The sequence below is a fragment of the Cryptomeria japonica genome, chromosome 7 (genome assembly GCF_030272615.1).
Source record: "Cryptomeria japonica chromosome 7, Sugi_1.0, whole genome shotgun sequence".
NCBI classification, from domain to species: Eukaryota; Viridiplantae; Streptophyta; class Pinopsida; order Cupressales; family Cupressaceae; genus Cryptomeria; species Cryptomeria japonica.
In genome coordinates this window covers 855,501,595-855,521,303 of record NC_081411.1, presented here as the reverse complement: position 1 = coordinate 855,521,303, position 19,709 = coordinate 855,501,595, and the positions used below count along the sequence as shown (strand labels likewise).

The 19,709-nt window shown below is 35.9% G+C and overlaps 1 protein-coding gene across 1 annotated transcript in view; it reads right to left on the bottom strand.

Annotated features, from left to right (window-relative positions):
• LOC131028939 (DNA polymerase delta catalytic subunit) overlaps positions 1-19,709 on the bottom strand; it is a 121,697-nt gene that overhangs the window by 62,098 nt on the left and 39,890 nt on the right. The window contains exon 10 of the mRNA XM_057959316.2: positions 15,071-15,137. Coding sequence (XP_057815299.2) covers positions 15,071-15,137 — 67 coding nt within the window. The remainder of the gene's footprint in view (positions 1-15,070; positions 15,138-19,709) is intronic.

Sequence of the window (19,709 nt, the reverse complement as noted above, 5' to 3'; positions counted from 1 at the left end):
TCCTCCTGCTCCAGATATGCCGGACACCGAGCAAAAGGGTCCCAATCCGACTAAGCTGGGTGCCCAGATGGAGGAAGGAGAAATCCCATCCACCCAGGGGATCGAAGTGCATGAACCTACCCAGCAGAGCCGCCATGAATTACTACTCCTCCATGCAGCCAAGGACGACTCAACTGTCGAAGGGGAACAAAGAACAGACGAGATCCATGAGCTCGAGGGAACCAAGGAGCCACCATCACAGGAAGATATCAGACAATTATTCAGTGAGATAGGGGAGAACTCAGATGCAAACAAAGAGCTTCCTCCTTCTTCCACCCCTCCGATGGCGGGACAGCTGTTAATTTGTGATCAGCCAGTTGAAAGTATGGGAGCACAAGGTGCTAACTTAACCCTATCCTCAACCCAGACAGTGCCTCAAGAGTGGCTGATCGCCAGGGCTCAGCGTAGGGCCGCCACCAAGGCGCCCATCGACCTTGAAGACATCTTCTCACGAATGGATCAAACAAAAGCAAAAGGGAAGAAGAAACCGAGAACATACTCTAAGATAACCAAGGATGGGCAAAGGAACCGCACTCTTCATATTGCTACCCCGCCCGTAAACAAGCTAGCAGATCAAATAACCCTGGCAGATTATAGCATTACGACTGTCCCCATCGGACGAGCTACAAAAGAGCAAGAAAAAGAGGAATTTAAGGACTCGGTACAAAACATACTCAGACAGCTCGAGGAAATCACGGCTGAAAAGGACATGTATCGAGCCCGTGCTGAACAAGCCGAGGGATACATCGATAAGCTCCTACGGCCACTACACAACCCCTCTGAATCCCATATTCCCCCAATGGCATTGGCGCAGAGGACCACAACTGAATTTGAAGGAATCCGGGATACCGCAAAGGCTGTTAAGGAATGGGTGCAAGACATCAAGAAAAAAGGAGAACAGATCCTCAAAGAAGTAAAGGAAATGGCTCTCCATCGAGAGCTCACTCTCGTCAGGTTGTTAGAAGTAAAGAGAGAATCCCTCCACATGCATGAAGTAGCGGCCTCTACCCTTCCCCTCCTAAGAGCTCTTTTCTAGACACATACACAAATTCCCACACTGCCTGACATCTTGAGTCCCCATAGCATCAGTGTTCTCAAGGAATGGTATTGGACCGTCACCATGAAGAACGATGCCCAGGAAATTATTGATAAAGAAAATGACGCGTGTGAGGCGATTCTGGGGAACATGCAAGAACTAGGCAAGACCATCCTCCGATCAATGGTTTCAGGGTGGATAAATGACCTGTCCGACAGTGTAATCCGGCCGGATTGGGAGGGAAGATTGGGAGCAGATAAGGCTTCTTATTCCATTGAAGACTTAAGTTTTGCTGGTCAGTTCCATTCAGACATATTATGCTTCGAGCGTAATCTCTCCAGCTGGAAGGACGGTTTAAGGCACGTGGACCAGTATCTCGAAGGCATGCAATACAAAATTCGCCACCCTCCCATGCCACCTTTTAATCCCCTCTTCCAATTATGCATCAAGTTTCAGGAATATGTCCGCGAGGAACGAGCAGCAGGTCGTGATTTATGGCAAGAATACCTGCATGGCGAAGACCAGTTTCTGCAAAAGGAATGTGAAACCAGAATAGAGAAAGCAGTTTCTCAAAAATGCTTTTTTCCCTCCAAGTCTTAAAAAGTGCACTTTTGTCCCAAAAGGGTGACAGTTGACTTTTGGTCAACATATTGTAAAGTTTTTTTTGTGCACCTCCCCTTTTTGGATTATTTCAAAGTTGTAATTATCCTTTGGTAGTTATTGCTCCTTTTGAGTAGTTGTAGATATTTATCTCCCTATTTATGAGTGTGGGTCCCTCTTTTTGTAAGGATGAATCTGGGCCACTTGTTTAGATTAGATCTTGGCCATTCATCCATTTTTGGAAACCTATTTAAGGGGACTGGTTTTCCCTCATAAAAGAGGAAGTTCTTGAATTGTTGCGAAAGCTCTGAAGAAATTTTGCAGGAATTAATACAATGGATTGAAATTACCTTCAAATTTCCTTGTGAGTGCATGGTCTCCTTCTTCATTTAAATTAGAAAGCTTTTAATTATGTCTGTTCATTTTACACAGCAGTTCTTACCAAGCATCTGATAGAATCTCCACAGTCCATACCATTAGAGGATAGCTGATTGCTTTTTTTCCTTTCTGCATGGTTAATCTGGGCTATTTTATGATTCAGTTCGATTATCAAAAGCACACATATCATGAATATAGAAGTTCTAATATTGTATTTGGTAATATGAAAATCTGGTTTCTCCTTTGAAGATTGCACTAAGTTTATGCAAACATTGTGTCTGAATGACTGATGATGCTTAACCTGGTTTCCTGGAGGTGTCTGTCTGCTTGGGTAAATCTGTTGTCCTAGTTAATATTTACTGTTCTCTCTCGCTACCCTTCCTTTCTTTCCTCCCAATTTTATCCTTTTTTTTAGAAATCCAGTCTTGCTAAATCAGCTTCAAATAAATCAACATCACCTGAAAGAAAACCAAAAGAGGTCCCTGGGAATTCGCATATGAAATTACTAATCAAACGTAAGCCCCCTTGTGTTTCCAGCATAAACACATAAAGCCACTGAGAGATCCCGCAGTCAAGACCTGACAAAAGAAACCTTGAGGTAGTCTCCTTTGATCAAACTTAGAAAACAGCATTAGAGACTTCCTTATCTCAAGAGAGAGTAGGATAATCAGTCGGCTATTCTATTCTGCGTTGGCCGTATGGAGTTTGCAGCAATGCGATTTCAGACACGTCAACAAAACAGAAACTGCTTCTCCTTCTTTCCCAGAGTCAGAGTTAATGGCCTTACCTCCATGGCTCAGTTCCTTTACGGCAAAGAGCAAGAAGCAGGTGATCTCACCTGATGCCTTTGACTATCAGCAATTGAAACTATCAAAACCTAAAGCTGTCAAAAAGGCAAGGACGGTTTTGAGGGTGACCGTGGATGAAAATCAGATGGGTGGCAGAAATCGCTAAACCAATATCAGATAAACCAGTTGAAGAAATGCAAGCAGCTGATTATCGGATCACAAAAGTGCAACTGGGTATGCAGACTCATGAGGTTGTCAAACATGATGCTCAGCAAACAGTGGCTACATTGGTACAACGGTATGATGAGGTTTTGACCAAGAAAGATCAGTTGGAAGTAGAGAATCAAAGACTCATGGCAGCCATCCAAAGTATTACTCAACCTTCAAATGGAGAAGGCCAAGTACCTGTTTCTTCCAGGGCCAGTGAACCAATCCAAGGTATCGAGAGAGCCGCCCAAAAGGTTCAAGCCTTAGACACCTGGGTTGATCAATTGCATGACTTATGTTCACAAGTCATAAGACAGGTATTTGAAACAATGGTTAAATTGGAAATCATTGAAGATAAGTTGAATCAAATCTTGGGTGCTTTCAAACTAAATTTGGAGAAAGTTGAGAGAAATTTAGTTTCCTAGCAAAAGATGCCTCAACAACAATTGAGCATTTTTCAGGTGCATGACGTAATTCCTTCCAGAGTCATGTACATTGAATATGAGAAACTTCTTGAGAACAAATCCCTTGTTCTCAAATCACTCATTGAAGAAATTGATGAGACCTTAAAGTTGCGTGACGCAATCTTTCAAGATGTTACCTCCCATTGTAAAAAGGCATCTTGCGACATTCTAAATCAGAATGATGAGTTGCTGCCCGAGGAAGAAGTTCTTGCAGATCTGCAACTCAAGATTCATGATGAATGGAGAAGTGAGCAATTTTCAGTCGCTTCCATTCAAATATTGATTAAGTATCAAACTGAGTTGCAAGAAATCCAGTCCGCGTTGGAAAAGGGCAACTCCACGCTATGCCAATGCCATGATGTTGTCGTAAAGACTAGGGTGGTGGCTATGAACACTCATGAACCAAATCCTGATGAATTGCAGAAAGTTATTCGAAAGTTCGAATTGTTCATGTCTTCAAGAGTTGCAACTTAAGTTTTTTTAACACTTGGTTGTAAAATTTTAAAATTGTAATTTCATAATTGTAGTTTCCCTTTCGACAAGTTTACTTGTAAAAACGTTTTTGTAATTGCAAGTTGTCATCACTTGCATTTTTGTAATTGCAAGTAGGCAGGGTACAAGTCAATTTGGAATAGGACTTGTAACCTTGAATAAGTCATAATTAGTTGTTGAATAGGTCTTAGTGGTTGAGGGAATTTCTCAAGTTAGTTAGGATCCTCCCACCTTTTTCTCAAGGCTCCTCTCCTATAAATAGAAGAGAGGGTCCTTTGTAATCTTTATCTTTTGAGAAAGCAAGCAAAAACTCTGCCAAATTTACAGCAAGAAGTCTTTGAGCTTATGTATGTGAATTGAAAGTTTTTAAAGAATAATAAAGAAGGATTACTCAAGTTTTGAGTCTTTGAGCTACATGTTTGAGTTTGAATCTTTTTATTTCTTCCATGCAAAGTGTTTCTAAAGGAGCTTAGTCCAATCTGATTTGAAGTCTTTGAGCTGCAAGCAGAGAAGATTAATTAAAATAGGAAAATCTCTAGAAGGAGCAGCAAGTCTTTGAGCTTGCGTCTATTCTTGAGGAAAAATTATTGTTTGATAAGAAATAGCAGCAAGTCTTTGAGCTTGCATTAGTTCTTGTCTTTGTGTTTAAAGAATAGATTATTCCAGTCTTTGAGCTGTTGTCTTTTATTCGTTGTAAAATTTAGTATAGCAAAAGGTAGATAGGACTTCCAATAGTCAAGTCTTTGAGCTTGATATTGTTGTCCCGTCCCGAAGGAAGTGACAGGAGTCTTTGAGCTTTCATGAAACTTCATTTCCTTTCTCTCGTTTTCATTTGAAGTTGTTACCATTATTATATATTTTCTTGCTATCACTTTTCTAAAGAGATAAAAGGATATAGGCTTCCTTGAAGAAAGAAGGAAGACTATTGTCCCATCCTGTTTTTATTTCAGTTTTAGATAGATAGGGGGAGCCTTCCCTTAACTAGAAGAGTTTCATACTCACACAACTATGGTTGAAGCCGCAATTTTGTTTGCTTTCACGAGTGTACAAAATTTTCAACCAACACTTTTCTAACAGGTCTATTGTAACCCCTACCTACCCCTGGTCAAAAATGGGAGAGTATATAAATGGAATTTATCACAAGGCCCCCAAAAGTGGAAGGTAGAGATTACATTTATGTGGTGGTGGACAATTTGATTATGTGTGATTCTTTGTCATACCATCAAAATATAAGGCACAAGTGGCAGATTTGTTCCTCGTACAGGTGTTTAGGCTACACAAATTGCCTAGAAGCATTACAATGATCTGGACAGCAAATTCCTCTCTGTGTTTTGGTAGGAGCTCTTCAAATTGGCAAGTACAAAGTTGACTCCAAGCACAGCTTATCACCCACAAACAAACAGGCAAATAGAAACACTAAACAAGTGGGTTAAGGGTTACTTAAGGAATTATGTAATTGGTCATCAAAAGGCTTGGATCAAATGGTTGTATCTAGGTGAGCGTTGCTATAACACCACTTATCACATGAAAACTAGCATGACACACTTTCACGCTTTATACAGATATGATGCCAGCTCTTTTGTGGACTTGATTATTGTAGAAAGCAGAGCACCTCAAGCCAAAGATTGGATGCAAGAACATCAAAATATTATGAAGGATCTAAAGGAGAACATCCAATGAGCATAAAAACAACAAAGGTGTATGCAATCAGGCACAAGACTAAGAGGACCTTTGAGTTTAGAGATAATGGTTACAATTGCAGCCTTATAGACAATCCCAACTCAAGAGTGGCACAAAAAAATTAAAACTCAGGTTTTATGGCCCCTAGAGGATCATACAGAGGATTGGGGAAGTTGCATATGAGTTAGAGCTACCAGAGCACAGTAAAATTCACAATGTATTCCATGTTTCTTGCCTTAGTAAGGCATTAGGGCAGCACAATACACCTTCTACAAAGCTACCACCGTTGGATGAGGAGGGTAAATTCGTTTTGATTCCAAAAGTTATTATTGATGTCAGGGAGAAGATCAAGATCAAGAGTATTCACGAGTACTTCGTTACGTGGAAGGATTTGCCTATAGAAAATGCCACATGGTAAGGAGGACAAATTCTTCAACACCAAAATCTGCAATTGCTTGAGAACAAGGAATTCCAAGAAGGGAGGACTATAATGTCCCCTTCTTCAGCTTAGGCATTCAGGGGAAGTATCATTAGCCTATATCATCACCATAGGCTAGTTCAAAGAATTTAAAATGGAATATTTTAATCAATTAAAATAAAATTAATGTAAGTTAACATTATTGGTAACTTGTATTTAACATTTTTTTATAAACTGACTTATGTCAAGCAAAAATAAACTAAAATCACTTTATGTTGGCCAAAAGGTTATTACTTTAATAAAGGTGATTTAAAATATAACTTCTTGAAAGTACTCTCAAAAATTACAAAAGAGAAATGAAGGAGCTCATTTTTACATCTTGGAGATTTTATTTCTCTCATTTGCAAAGTCTAGACTGCAAGTTCAACTTCAAACCCTAGGACAAAAAATCTATAGGTACATGGCTTCGGAGAAAGATTTCTTCCTGATCAAACTTATGGTGGATTAACACATGATTCATAGTTGTGCTCATAGTTGAACTACTCGTGACTCGGCTCGACTCACCAAGCCCCTGAGAAAAAAACTCGGCGAAAACTCAGGAAAAACTCAGAAAAACTCGGCAACGTAAAAACACAATTTTAATAAAAAATGCATTTTTTTTGCAAAATTTAATGAAAAGATGCATCCAATGAGTCAATAAATGATAACACAAAAGAAACAAGCTGATTTTAGATATATTTAAATGCAAAGTGTCTACAAAATCGCATCCTCATGAGAAATGTTGATGGTTGGAAGCAAAATAGTAAATAGTTTTTGTAAAACCAAAAGTAAATACAACTTCCTCTTCCCAGCTCTAGCTAAAACTAGTTTCAAACTTTCATCATATTTGAAATTTCATCATTCATACTCATAGTTTCAAACTTTCAACTCTAAAATGTATAATACCAGGATTTCTTCAATGCTAATTATGTTGTTATATGGAGCCTAATCAGACTCGGAGGTTAAATTTTCCCTACTTCCATCTGCGCAGTTTCCCCCTATATTTTTCGACAAGGGTTTGGGGGCAGCGCCCCCAAGTTGGGGTCACGGGGCATTGCCGAAGGATCCTGGATTTTGACTAAGTTTGGAAAATTGAAGAATCCTCCAAAAACTAGATTTTGCATTATAACTCCTGGAGGTCCGAAACCACTCTCAAACATCCTGACAGTATATATGGAATATAACTTAAAGTATAAGAAATTCTTATACTTAAATGTTATATTCCATATATGAATCCTGACGGACAGACCAAAAAACTCGGCGATTACTTTAGGGCATAGTGGGCTCTCGGCGTGGCCCTTCCAAGTGAGTTTTCCCCTTCTCAGCACAAAACCATATCGAAAAACAAAAAATGCATGTATTTTTTGCCGTTTTCGGCTATTATGCTAACGCGGGCGAGTTTTTCTTTAAAACTCGCCAAGTTTTTGGCAAAAACTCGCCAAAAACTCGGCGAGTTTTCCTGGTGAGTAGAAGTCATTACTACTCGCCAGGTCCAAAAACTCGGCAAGTTTTTGTCACTCACCGAGTTTTCGGCGAGTTTGCCATCTATGCTTGTGATTAATCAGAGAAACAAGGATTTGTTTGCTGCTGTTGGCTTCGGATTTCCAAGTAAAAATTTGCTGAGATTTGCAACCAAATATTTAATTTGTTATTGTGGTGTGCAAATGGTGAAAAGCAGGAATTATAATTGTTGCAGGTGCTAGTGAGACATCAAATTGAAATTGGTGTGTTGTGTGTCAAGTGAACGGCATAAATTAAGGTTGCAGTGATGTGTGTGCAGTAATGAAATAACTTTAAATATAATTTATCATATTGTGAGATGGTGAATACCAATCGTACCACTACCCCGAAAAGAGGCCATACTAATTCATATATCATAAAAGAAGGGAAGGATTGCTATTTCCAAAGGTTTTATAACCTTATTTAATCCCAACGTAACCTCTATGAATTTATTTTAGCTGGTCACTGCCTATCAAAAGGGATTGCACCATTCATATATGTTGTTGTACAAATACATGGGTGCCGTACCATGTAAACAATGGTTGTACAATCTCAAAGAGGAACAAGGAAAAGTTTCAGTTAAGTGTTGACTCTTTCCAAAATCTAGGTCAGCAATTTCGCACATACATATTGAGCTTCATGAAGAAAATCTGTTGTATGTAATTTCTGATAATACCAGTCTGTAACAACAATATTCAGGATAATAAAAATATTTCAATTAATTACATTTTGCAACAATTTTGTATGAATTGAATTGCTAGCAATATGTGAAGTTGGAAAGTTGATGTTATGATGGTAATTTTTTTTATCTCTCAAAAACAAGTTGAAACAAAAGCCAGAACAGTTGGTATGCAAGTTGTTTGACGAAATGCATTTGTAGCAAAAATTGTAAAATTTGAAAACCGTTTTCAAATTTGATCGAAAGTATATAACAAAAGACAAACCAAAAGATTTTTATATTTATGACCTGATTTTTTTACCGTATTTGGTATGTATCCTAAGAAATATTGTGGTATCAACCTTCAAAATTATAAGTATCTAGATGGGTTATATGTGCAAAGTTTTATGGTTATTTCCTAAAACACATCCAAGCTAAGCCCTACATCCAAGGGATGACCAGACATTCCCATTTTTTTAGTTCAAAAATTAATTAATCTTGAAAATAGCATATCATAAGGACATATACTTGGCAATTCATTCTACTCAAAAAAGCCATCATCGTCTAGCTAAGACTACTTAATCACACTAATATGTATCATAAAGTTACAACAATCTTAAAATGAACAGTAGAGAGCATTGTTTGTTGAGATAGACCTCATGAATCGGGATTAACTATCATAAGAGCAACAACATGACTTCAACAAGCAAGAAACAGTACCCTTGTTTTCTTATTCAAACATTAATGGATTATTTTACCGACTTTAATGTGGTTCCACAATATTCACATGTTAAGTGAGTCTTCCTTCAAGCAAGCTTTGCTATAAGGTAGCACAGATTCTTCTTAAAATGTCAAGCTATAAGATGGTGACTTACACTCAAATCCTTCATCATAAATAGTAGTCTTTAGCCAAAGGAGTTTGGAATACAAGATCTCCTCATCGGAATTGTTGGGACTCAATCTCATTGTGTCAAGATCTTCATTGAGTCCCTAAGTTTGTCCACTTAGGTTACTTTTGCCCCCAATTTATAACCAATCTGAAATATCTGTGTAAGGGTGTTCATTCCCAAGTTTTGCCAAAGTGTTATCCTTTGAATGCTTTTTTGGTGTCAAAATTTCCATAAGTCTATGAAAATTTGAAGTATGGAACATTTCATGAGTCTTCCTTGTGTTTTATTGAAGTTTCAAAGTTTGAAGTCGTCAACTTTTCTTACCTCCATGCTAATCACCCTAGCCCCACCATTTTGACCAAGCTGCATTTGCAATGAATTTCATGAGCTTCTCCATACCTTGTCACGACAAATACAAAAGGGCTATAAATGAAGAAAGGACTTGCAGATTTGGTGATATTCTCCCGCGTGTCTTGTGGTACTTTCAAAACATTCTCCAACAATTTTCTACATGTTTTGGGGTGCAAATGGCAAAACAATGATGTCTGCAACCAAAGAGTGATGGGTTTCTTCACGCCACCATAGTTTTACCATCTTAAGGCTCTTTTATATATATACTAGTTGATTTTTCATAGAAACAATTTGTTGCCAATCCAATTTTAGGCTCCACTTATGCCTATAAATCTTTCTAGAGTTTCAAATATTGAATGTTGTAATTGTAAATGAAAGGCTTATCTTGTGCATTTTTCTAGAATGGATGTCTCCATATAATTGTTTGCAACAATTTAGGTGAGTATCCTAATCGCAGTTAGGTATTTTTCTTCACCACATTTGTCAATGCAAATGTATCAAGGGTTTAAAGCGTGTGTGATAGCACCTATTACAAATGTTTTGTAATAACCATTCTTTCAATGCATATGGGTCATGGTAGGTCTAATCATACAAGACTAAACATGTTCGTTAGTGAAATGTTTATCTTTGGTTTCCCTATACAAATCCAACTATGCTGACAATATGTTTGGATTCTCCCTTTCCTCTTTTGCAGTTATAACTCTATTACACAATGAATCAAACACCAATCCTTATTGGTTCAAGATCAAACTTTTTCATTGACAACATCTCTATTCTGGTTAGTTGTAGGACTAGAATAGTTTTTATAAATGTTGTTGGTTCATTATCACAAATCAGGGGACTATTTTGTGCAAACTAAAACTGTTATTTCATCAAAGAACTATTACCAATATGTTTGTACCTTTTCATTGTGTATGTAATGACAAATGAAGACACTTTAAAGGATTATAATGAGGTTGATATCCATAGGTGCATGTACAAGATTTTATCAGCTAAATAGAGGTCATGATGCAGCTGGTCATGCTTCATCTAGTGACAATAGTTGGGGTCAACTGTACAGTTGGGTATAGTTGCTAATTATCATCCTAATGTCATATGTCATTCGATACATAAACTTATTCAAGAGACCAATGGGAATACCCTCCCGAATTTAAGCCGAGCACAAAGTGTAGGAGAGGTTACCAAAGCTTGCAGCTAGCCTTCAACCTTCCGACACTTGTATATAAGTCAATCTTCATGATGACAAACCCTAGCCTTAAAGGTGAAGAAAAGCTCTAAGATTTTGGCCCTGCTGTTTTACATCCTAACAGTAATCAAGACAGCTTTTCTTTTATTTTTTATGTACCCATAATGAGATGCATTTCAATGGAAATATGTTTTGGACAAATTACAACAAAACCATAGAAACATTCAAGTAAAGACTTATCATGATCCATACAAACCAACACATTTCTCCACAATAAAGGTGTGTTTTGACATCTAGACTCAATTCTTGCCATTTAGATTACAAATGCACCCATTTTTAACTCAAACATTGATGATGACAATTTCATGGCAAAAGATCATTAAATAATTTAACCATTTATAGGAAAATTAAATCATTTTGTATAAAAGTGGCCTCCCAAACTACCATCCCTAAAAATAAAACAAAACTACGAAATTGTCACAAAACATATAATTCGAAGCCTAGCAATAATAAGAGAAAGACAAATAGGAAAGAAATTAGAACTAGAACAAAGGACTTCTTTAGTTGTGTTATGTCCATGGTATATTCTCAAAGGAGATTGTATGACTGCTTATAATCACTAGCTATGTCAAATTTATGTCATGTCCCCTCCTTGATCATTATATATAGCTTAAATGAAACAATTATTATTATTAATTAATATAATATTGATCAATGAATGATTATTTGAAATTATTAAATATTATTATTTGATTAATATTTATTTATCAACAATAATATTCTTGAAATATTTAAACTAATATTATATTACATAAATAGTAAACAAATATTACAATATGTCTTGTCACCCATATAAAATTAATATAATAACATTTGACTAACAATGATATATATTTATTTATTTATTTCATTTTTTAATCTAGTAATCTAAATATCCTAAACAGATTGGTTTCTAAACTAATGCTAAGCTAATGATTACTAAGAGGCACGATATTAAGATAAAGTAGAGGCATGTTTTAAGACTTGTCTCTCACCCTCAAAGAGACACGACTACTCAGATTCGGAAATAAATATAAGTATAGCCTCATGCAAGTAATAGGGGGATACAGAAGGAGTAATGGGGGAGAATAGGAAGGGGATCCGAAGGTTATAGCAGACCGATCAGATGAGAATCAGAACTGTTATCAAACGACAGGCAGAAAATATACTTGTTCTTGCTGGTATGCACGATGATGTGCTTAATATGAATGCTTAATATATGAAGCCTGATAACATTCTCATGCAGAATTTAATAGTGATATTAAATAATAATAATAATAATAAAATTATAATTATTATTATGTTTTATAAGAACTGCATCTGCAGTAATATATAATGATAATATCTGAGAATAAATAATGTATATAAATATATATAAAAGATATATGTATATTAATAATAAATATTAGACTATAAATCAAATAGAATCCTTAAGTTAATATCAGGAAGAAGCCTATGTTTCTTTGTTATCACTGATTGGATTCATGTTAAAGATAGTTTTGTCTCCTAATCAATTTAGTTTAAGTCATAAGAATGTTCAGATGGATTAATTATGGTTAAAACAAGCCTAAACTTAGTAGGGGACATTATAATTTATGACTATGCTTAGTACCCTACGTTAAAATTATGGTCATTTGAAGTTGGAAAATGGAAACAATAGACTTTTGAGAAATTTCTAAATACCAAGGGTATGGAACACAGTTTATCACTAGAGACCACACAATGTTCTAGCCATCAAAAAAATAACTAAGTTTTAAAAAAATACCAAAAGTTGCAACGATGAAAGCAAAAATCCTATCTAAGCACATCGTTGCTTAGAAGACCAACCAATTAGTCAAATGAGGCTGAATGTGTTATAGAAAAAATATTGTATGAATCTCTAAAATTCTAATATTTGTATGAACAAGTACAATGTTCAACCATACAATAGAAAGAATGATGGGGTGTTGATGAAGCAAGTAATAGAGTTTGTTAATGGCATTAACATGACCATATGCTACTTATCCCTATTGAGGTGGTATTGCTTAGGCATTAGATGATGGGGCAAACAAAAAACAAGGTGATACCAACACTGTATTAAGTTCACATAATGCACAATCACTCACATGTCAACACAAGGCAATCTCAATCACAACACAATGTTGGATGTGGAGCTTGACCTAGAAGGTGACACAAGCACAAAATTGATGGGGGTGTCATTATCAAGAAGTGTGGATAGAGGATGGATAGAACTCAAGCTATGCTACAAGCCACGATTAGAGGATGTCTGATTCATTAAGCAGAAAGCAATGCCTATTAAGTACAAAGGGCCTAGCTTAGGTAGATTCTTGGAAGGGCCTTGAAAGGAGCCCGAGTTTGGGGGATTCCCAAACCCCCAACAAATATTTTTGTACCAAAAATTATAGGAAACAAGTCCCAAAGTCTTTTTTTTTACAAAAAAGAAAACAAATAAAAAAACTTGCAAGTTATACCAAAATTATTAGTCCACATTGTCCTTTAGAAATTGTCAAATATACAAAAAATGAGAACTAGTTTTCTGGACAACAAAAGGCCACCAAGCTAAGCACCAAGATATCATAGTCACAGTCACCCATGGGACTCTCCAATGAGGATCAAGATAAATTATTTATCTAGTAGCTTCCAATCATACATGCAATTACATGTTGTGAATTGGAAGATAGATAAAATATTCTAATCTCAACCTCTTCAATTCAACATCCCTTACATAAGTAATACTCCAAATTATATGATAGTATTAGGTTAAGGCAACCCACAAGCCACTAATTAGGCCAACAAAGGCCAAAGAGAAAATATAAACAAAAAAAACTATTAAAAGACAACACCATGCCTATGCATGCCACATGATAGCCACTCCAGAACACAAACTAACCTAATGAAGATGGTAGCAAGATTAAGGAATGTTGCATAAAGTGATCAACTATATCATCATTAATATATATAATTATAACAATATGGCTGAAAGGGTGTCTATATCAATAAGACACAAACATATAGATGATATTGATAGCATTTATAGTATATTGCACAAACAACAAATTTGACCCTAATTTTGCATGTGCATCTATGACATTGTGCCCATTAACTAGAACCAGCTTATGTCCCTTTAAAATCGAGTTCTATGGTTTCTACTAGGAATGGAGATTTTTATTCCCAATTTTCTCTCATATCTCAATACTTGTCACTCATTTTTTAAGGTAGATATAGAAATCACACAAAAAAATGAGGTATGCAATTAATGTTTCCCTTTAAAAGAGCTTAAGAAGTTCCAATAAAAAAGAAAAGAAAAACCTCTTTTATCTTGATAGAAGAGACAGCAACCTAGTAAGCAAGTAAATGATGACAGAAAACTAACAACTCATCAAAGGCAATTGTAAAAGAAGACCAATTTAAAAAGTGAAACAAGGCCCCTCTTAATCAGTAACATAATACAAACAAAAATTCCCTCAAAGAAAGTGTAGATAACTTATGAAAAGAAGAAACATCAGAAATTCATTTGAACATGAGGGCAAGATTCTCAAATATCAGCTTCTGGTCAAGCACTTAGCCAAAACAATATATTTCTTCAAGAGATCCGATGGACTCCAATACAACCAAATCCCTCAAAGAAAGTGTGGATAACGTATTAAAAGCAGAAACATCAGATCATTCATTTGAACATGAGGGCAACTTTCTCAAATACCAGCTTCTTCTCAAGCACTTATCCAAACCAATACATCTCTTCAAGAGATCCTATGGACCAAAATGAGAAGAAACTGTCAAATGTTAAGTTTAAGATGGATTTGAAAGTAGTATTACATCTTTTTAGAAGACTTTAATTGATTTAACGGTGGGTGACTAGATTCAAAACAAAAATTCCTGTTCCAAACCATTAGAATGTATCAAAACTTTAGTAGAGTCAATGGCGCCTGCACAAACTATTAGTAGAATTGATGCAACTTTAGTAACATTCCTACTACAACTTAGTGTTTTAAAACCAATGTCAATGTTCTGAAATTAGAAGCATTTCTATATCCAAACCATTTCATTAACAATAAGTCATGTTTTCTTCATTCGCTTTTTTAATCATACTAGACAGAGGAATATTAAAAAGGGTGTGGATCTTACAAAGAAACATTATCATAGAAGATAACAAGATCATACAAAAGTTGTGGATCTTAAAAAGAGAAAGTCACTATACAAGGCAAGGAATTTTTTAATTATTGTTTGACATTTTATTAGATTTATCTTCGAAACAAAAGAAATAAAACTAGAATTTCTATGAATATGAATGTTGAATGTACATGCCTGAAGTAAATCAAACTGAACTCTTCCTTCAATAGCAACTTCCTTACTTTCTCGAGTACCATATTGCCTGGAAGAAATTCAAAACTAAGTTCCCAACATATTCAACCAAAAAACGGTCATAAGAAAATAGGAATTTACAAGTAATCATTAATTCCACTACTAGATGATACTATATTTAAACCAAAAGGTTAATGATCTTAAAGACAATAATGTTATTTCAAATTGTAATTATTTTGAAGTGAAACATTTAGATTCTTACAATTGAATACTTTGTAACTTTTATGAATTAGTGTTTTCCACTATGAGATGCATTGTTAAAGATTTGGGGACACAATTTTACCTCGTCAAAATTATTTTCATCTGCTTCTTTCAATAAGGAATGTGGAAGTATCTAATGCATGCATAAACCTACATATATTATCAAGTATTACATTGTATGATACAAATAGCCTTTTCTGTTCAATTGTGAAATCAGATCCATTTGTGTATTACTATTAGTTCCCCATTCACGGTTCTACTGAAAACCTAATACATTTTCCATGTCATTTTCTATATAGAGATTGTTGATAAAAAGGCAACATAGCATAACAGCAGATTAATTCAAGAAAACAAGAAACGAAGAAGTAAAAGAAACTTAGAAATTTACGAAAAACAAATATGCACATCCATGTGCTATTTGTTAGAATAATATTTCATATTGTTTAATGGTCAAATATATTGGAATTAGATGTCTACAGTTCTAGGTAGGTAGAAGTAGATGTCTTCATTAATATCTACAGTATTATGTTATTTCTATAAATGTAATCTTTTCTCAGTTAATAGATAAGTATTTTTACCAATGAATCTCTCTAATTCACACTATTAATGTAATATTATATTATTTCTATAATGGTCATCTTAGTCGTCATCTTAAGTTTTTTTTAGTCTTAGAGTTAGAATAGCTTGTCGCTATTTTTAGGTTTTGTTTTAGCTTTAGTTAACCGATTGTTTCTTTTTAGAAACATCATCATGTAATCTCTATTTAAGGAGTCTATGTCTCCTCCATTTAATATCGAATTATTTGAACATGGTACAGAGTGGGAGCCGGTTTGGGTCTGACTCCCTCACGAAGGAGGGGGGGGCAAGATTTGGGAGGGTTCAGCAATTCGCAATCCTTTCTGCAAGGACATAACAGTCTAGTCTCTTGTAATATCCCCCTTAATTTTTCCCAAAAAAATTTCACAATTACATTCAACACAACACTTGTTATGGTTAGGAAATAAAAACCAAATGCTACTGAAAGTAACCCTCCACTTTCTGATCACCGAGAGCCCAATCTGCAAGGGTGAGAGCATACAGTGTCAAGAGGATCGTTAGATGCCAATAACTGAAAATGATTACAATCTTCGGGCGGCAAGCCAGCCCCTTCCGCTTATACAGCGGGATAATGAAAACAATGCAATCACTTGGCGGTAAACCAGCCAAGGACAAGCTAAAGAACTGAAGAATGCAATCACTCAACCGTTTGTTCAGCGAGAGGACTAGAAATGAAATTACAATCAACTCTACCGCTTATGCAGCGGGAGGACAGTACTACAATATTCAAAATAGGCGGCAAAGCTAGCCTCTTCCACTTATGCAGTGGGGCTAAGAGGAATTTTCCAATTAGATAGCTGTTAGTACTACTAACCAGCTTTACAATGCACAATATGAATTACAATTTAAGGGAAATCACTATTCCAAAGATAGGCAACAAGATCAGCCCTCTTCCACTTATGCAGTGGGACAAGAAAGAACAATAGAAACTGTTGTTAGTAATACTACCGGCATTACAATATGAATCATAGCATATAAGAGTGATGAACCAAGTGCAATAACATGACCAACAGCTGCAAATGAAGACAAGTCCTTTCTCTTCACACCAATGAAAATAATATGTTTCTTGCAACAAATTCACTCTAGCTATCTGGCTATTATCTATTGATCAACTACTAACTATACCTGAACTATTAACCTTTACAAATGAGGAGACTAAGCCTTATATAGGGAGCTCATTAAATTCCAATGGCTCAGATTGATTCTCAAATCAATGGCCAAGATCTTACAATAAAGGGTTTGTTACAACAAACTTCCTTTTGGCAAATGAAATAATTACAATAATTTGGACACGTGTCCATCTTGATTTCTAGACAATGAGAATTGAGGTTAGGTACATAAAATAGTATTTGATGAGGCGCCATGTGTCAATTGCTCCACCATGAGATGAATCAAGTTCATTGAATTTGTATGCATTGATGTGGCACAATATGATAGGTTGGATGATGACTAGAATGTCACCTCAGTTTGTTCCTGAATTCTTTCACTTCAAAATGTATAGCTTGATGTAGTTCTTGAGTTTGCTATCATCCTCGTGTCACAAATTTGCCCTTTCCTTGATGTACTTGAATAGTGGAACATGTTGCAAATGTGTATCTTGACATCTCCATTCATTTTCCTTGATTTTCTTCGTTGCGATTGACTCCTTGAATGTCTTGAGCTTAGATTCTTCTTGCCATCCTTTTGAAGCTTCTTGCATCCTCTTTCTCGAATATCTTGAATTTATCTTCCTCTTTGTCACTCTTGGAGTATGAATTTTATCCTTCCTTGCACTATTATCTTGAAGTCTTCATGTTGTTGACTCTTGATGTAGATGCTCTTGCAAATGTTGTGAAATCTCTTTCATGTTCGAAAATTCTCCTTGTTCTCTCCTTGATGGTGGAGTTCTTGAATGTGGAACAATCTCCCATGTGAGGTTGTGATGATCTTGATATAGAGAAAATGTCACCTTAATCCTCTAGTATCCAAGCCATGCTTTTAGAACTACACACCCTAGGATCTTACTCCTCCCTTCCTAGCTTTCCATCTTCGCATCAAACCTGAAAGAAAGAAAAAAAATGAGAGAATCTTAGATTATGATGGTGAACAAAATCCTAAGTAAACAAAATGCAAGATACTGCACAAAGTTCGCTTGATAAAACCCTTCAAGATCTGGAAACAATATTCTGCATGTCTGATTCAACTTCTTCCAGGTCTGATTTTCAATGATCTAACTCAGGTCTGTACCAGATTCGTTTCACTTCTGGAGAGAAAATCACATCATTAGAGCTGGAAATCGATAAAAATACCTTAAACTTTCTTCAAATCAGTCCCACTTTCAAATCTGGAAATGGATATCCCTAGGTCTGGCAAGGTATTTAGGTGTGAAGATGCAAAATTTTAAGTCTGATTTTCCCTTTTTCAAGTCTGATTCTGCACTTAGGATCTGCCAAATAATCATACCTTCAACATTTCTTATAATTCATTGCTGACCTGCTATTCACTCTTGTCAAATTCGCACTTACTTTGCTGCAGCTTGCTGGTGTCTTCTATGAATTATCTTCGATTGCAATTTATGGTGAAATGTTTGCTTTGAATCTGCCTTATTTTGTTGTGATTGATTTAAATCATTTTGATCAGTTCTGAGTTTAGATCTACTTAATTTGATGTCCACCCCTCTGCAATTCGAACCTCTGCTCTAAAACTCACCTTCCTTGGATAGGATTTACTTCTTTAGTTCTGTATTTGACTTCTGTAAGTCTGTAGGTCTGCCTTAAATCAGATCGGTTTGCTCCAAGGTCTGGTCTACAAATTCACCTCAAAATGGAAAGAATTTGCCTCAAAGTCCTTAAGTCTGCTAGTCACTTTCACTCTGGTTTGCTTCCTATATTTCCATGCATTGAATAAAACTTAGTGTTTGAGAAATGAATTTGATCTTCCTTTATACCATTCCTCAAGCTGAATTGACAATTATTTCATCCAGCCAGCTTAGAACAAACATTTGATTAAATTCGCCGTCTTTTAAACCTTCAATAAAATCGGTATTGCTTAGGATCGCCTTCCTTTGTATATTTAATAAAATTGCCTTCCTTATTTAGTCCACCAAATCGGTCATCTCCAGCTTGCAAAGGGATTTAATTCCTTGTTTATGAGGGTTGATTTGCCATACCTTCCATGTTTGTGAAGGTTAATTTTCTCCACCTTTTGCAATTCAATCTTTTAAGTGGGGTGATTTTGCCTTTTGTCCTCCATGTTTTGGAGAGTTGACTTCTTTACCTTCCACGTCAACCTAAGTTGATCCACACCCTTCTTCCTTATTAACTTAAATCAGTGTGCATCCCCACTTCTTTGTTTTAGGAGGTTAAAATTTGACTTAGGCAATTTTTGCTTTCCCATTTACTTAGATTGATTCGCATCTCTTCCATGTCTTTGAGGCTTAATATTTTACTTAGGCAATTTTTTACTTCCTCATCAACCTAAGTTGTTGCACAAGCCTTTCCATGTTAACTCAAGTTGTCGCACGGGCTCTTCCATGTTAACTTAAGTTGATCTGCATCCCACTTGCTTGATTTAGGAGGTTAAAATTTTACTTAGGCAATTTTCTTCCTTAGGAGGATGACTTCACTTCCTTGTTTACTTGGCTTAATCCGCACCCCACTTCCATGTTTTAGGAGGTTAAAATTGCACAAGGTAATTTTCACCCTTGGGAGATTGATTTTTTCTTCCTCATTAGCCTAAGTTATTGTGCATCCCCTTCATCTAAATTTGATTTCACATAGGGCGATTTCTTAGGGGTTAATTTCTT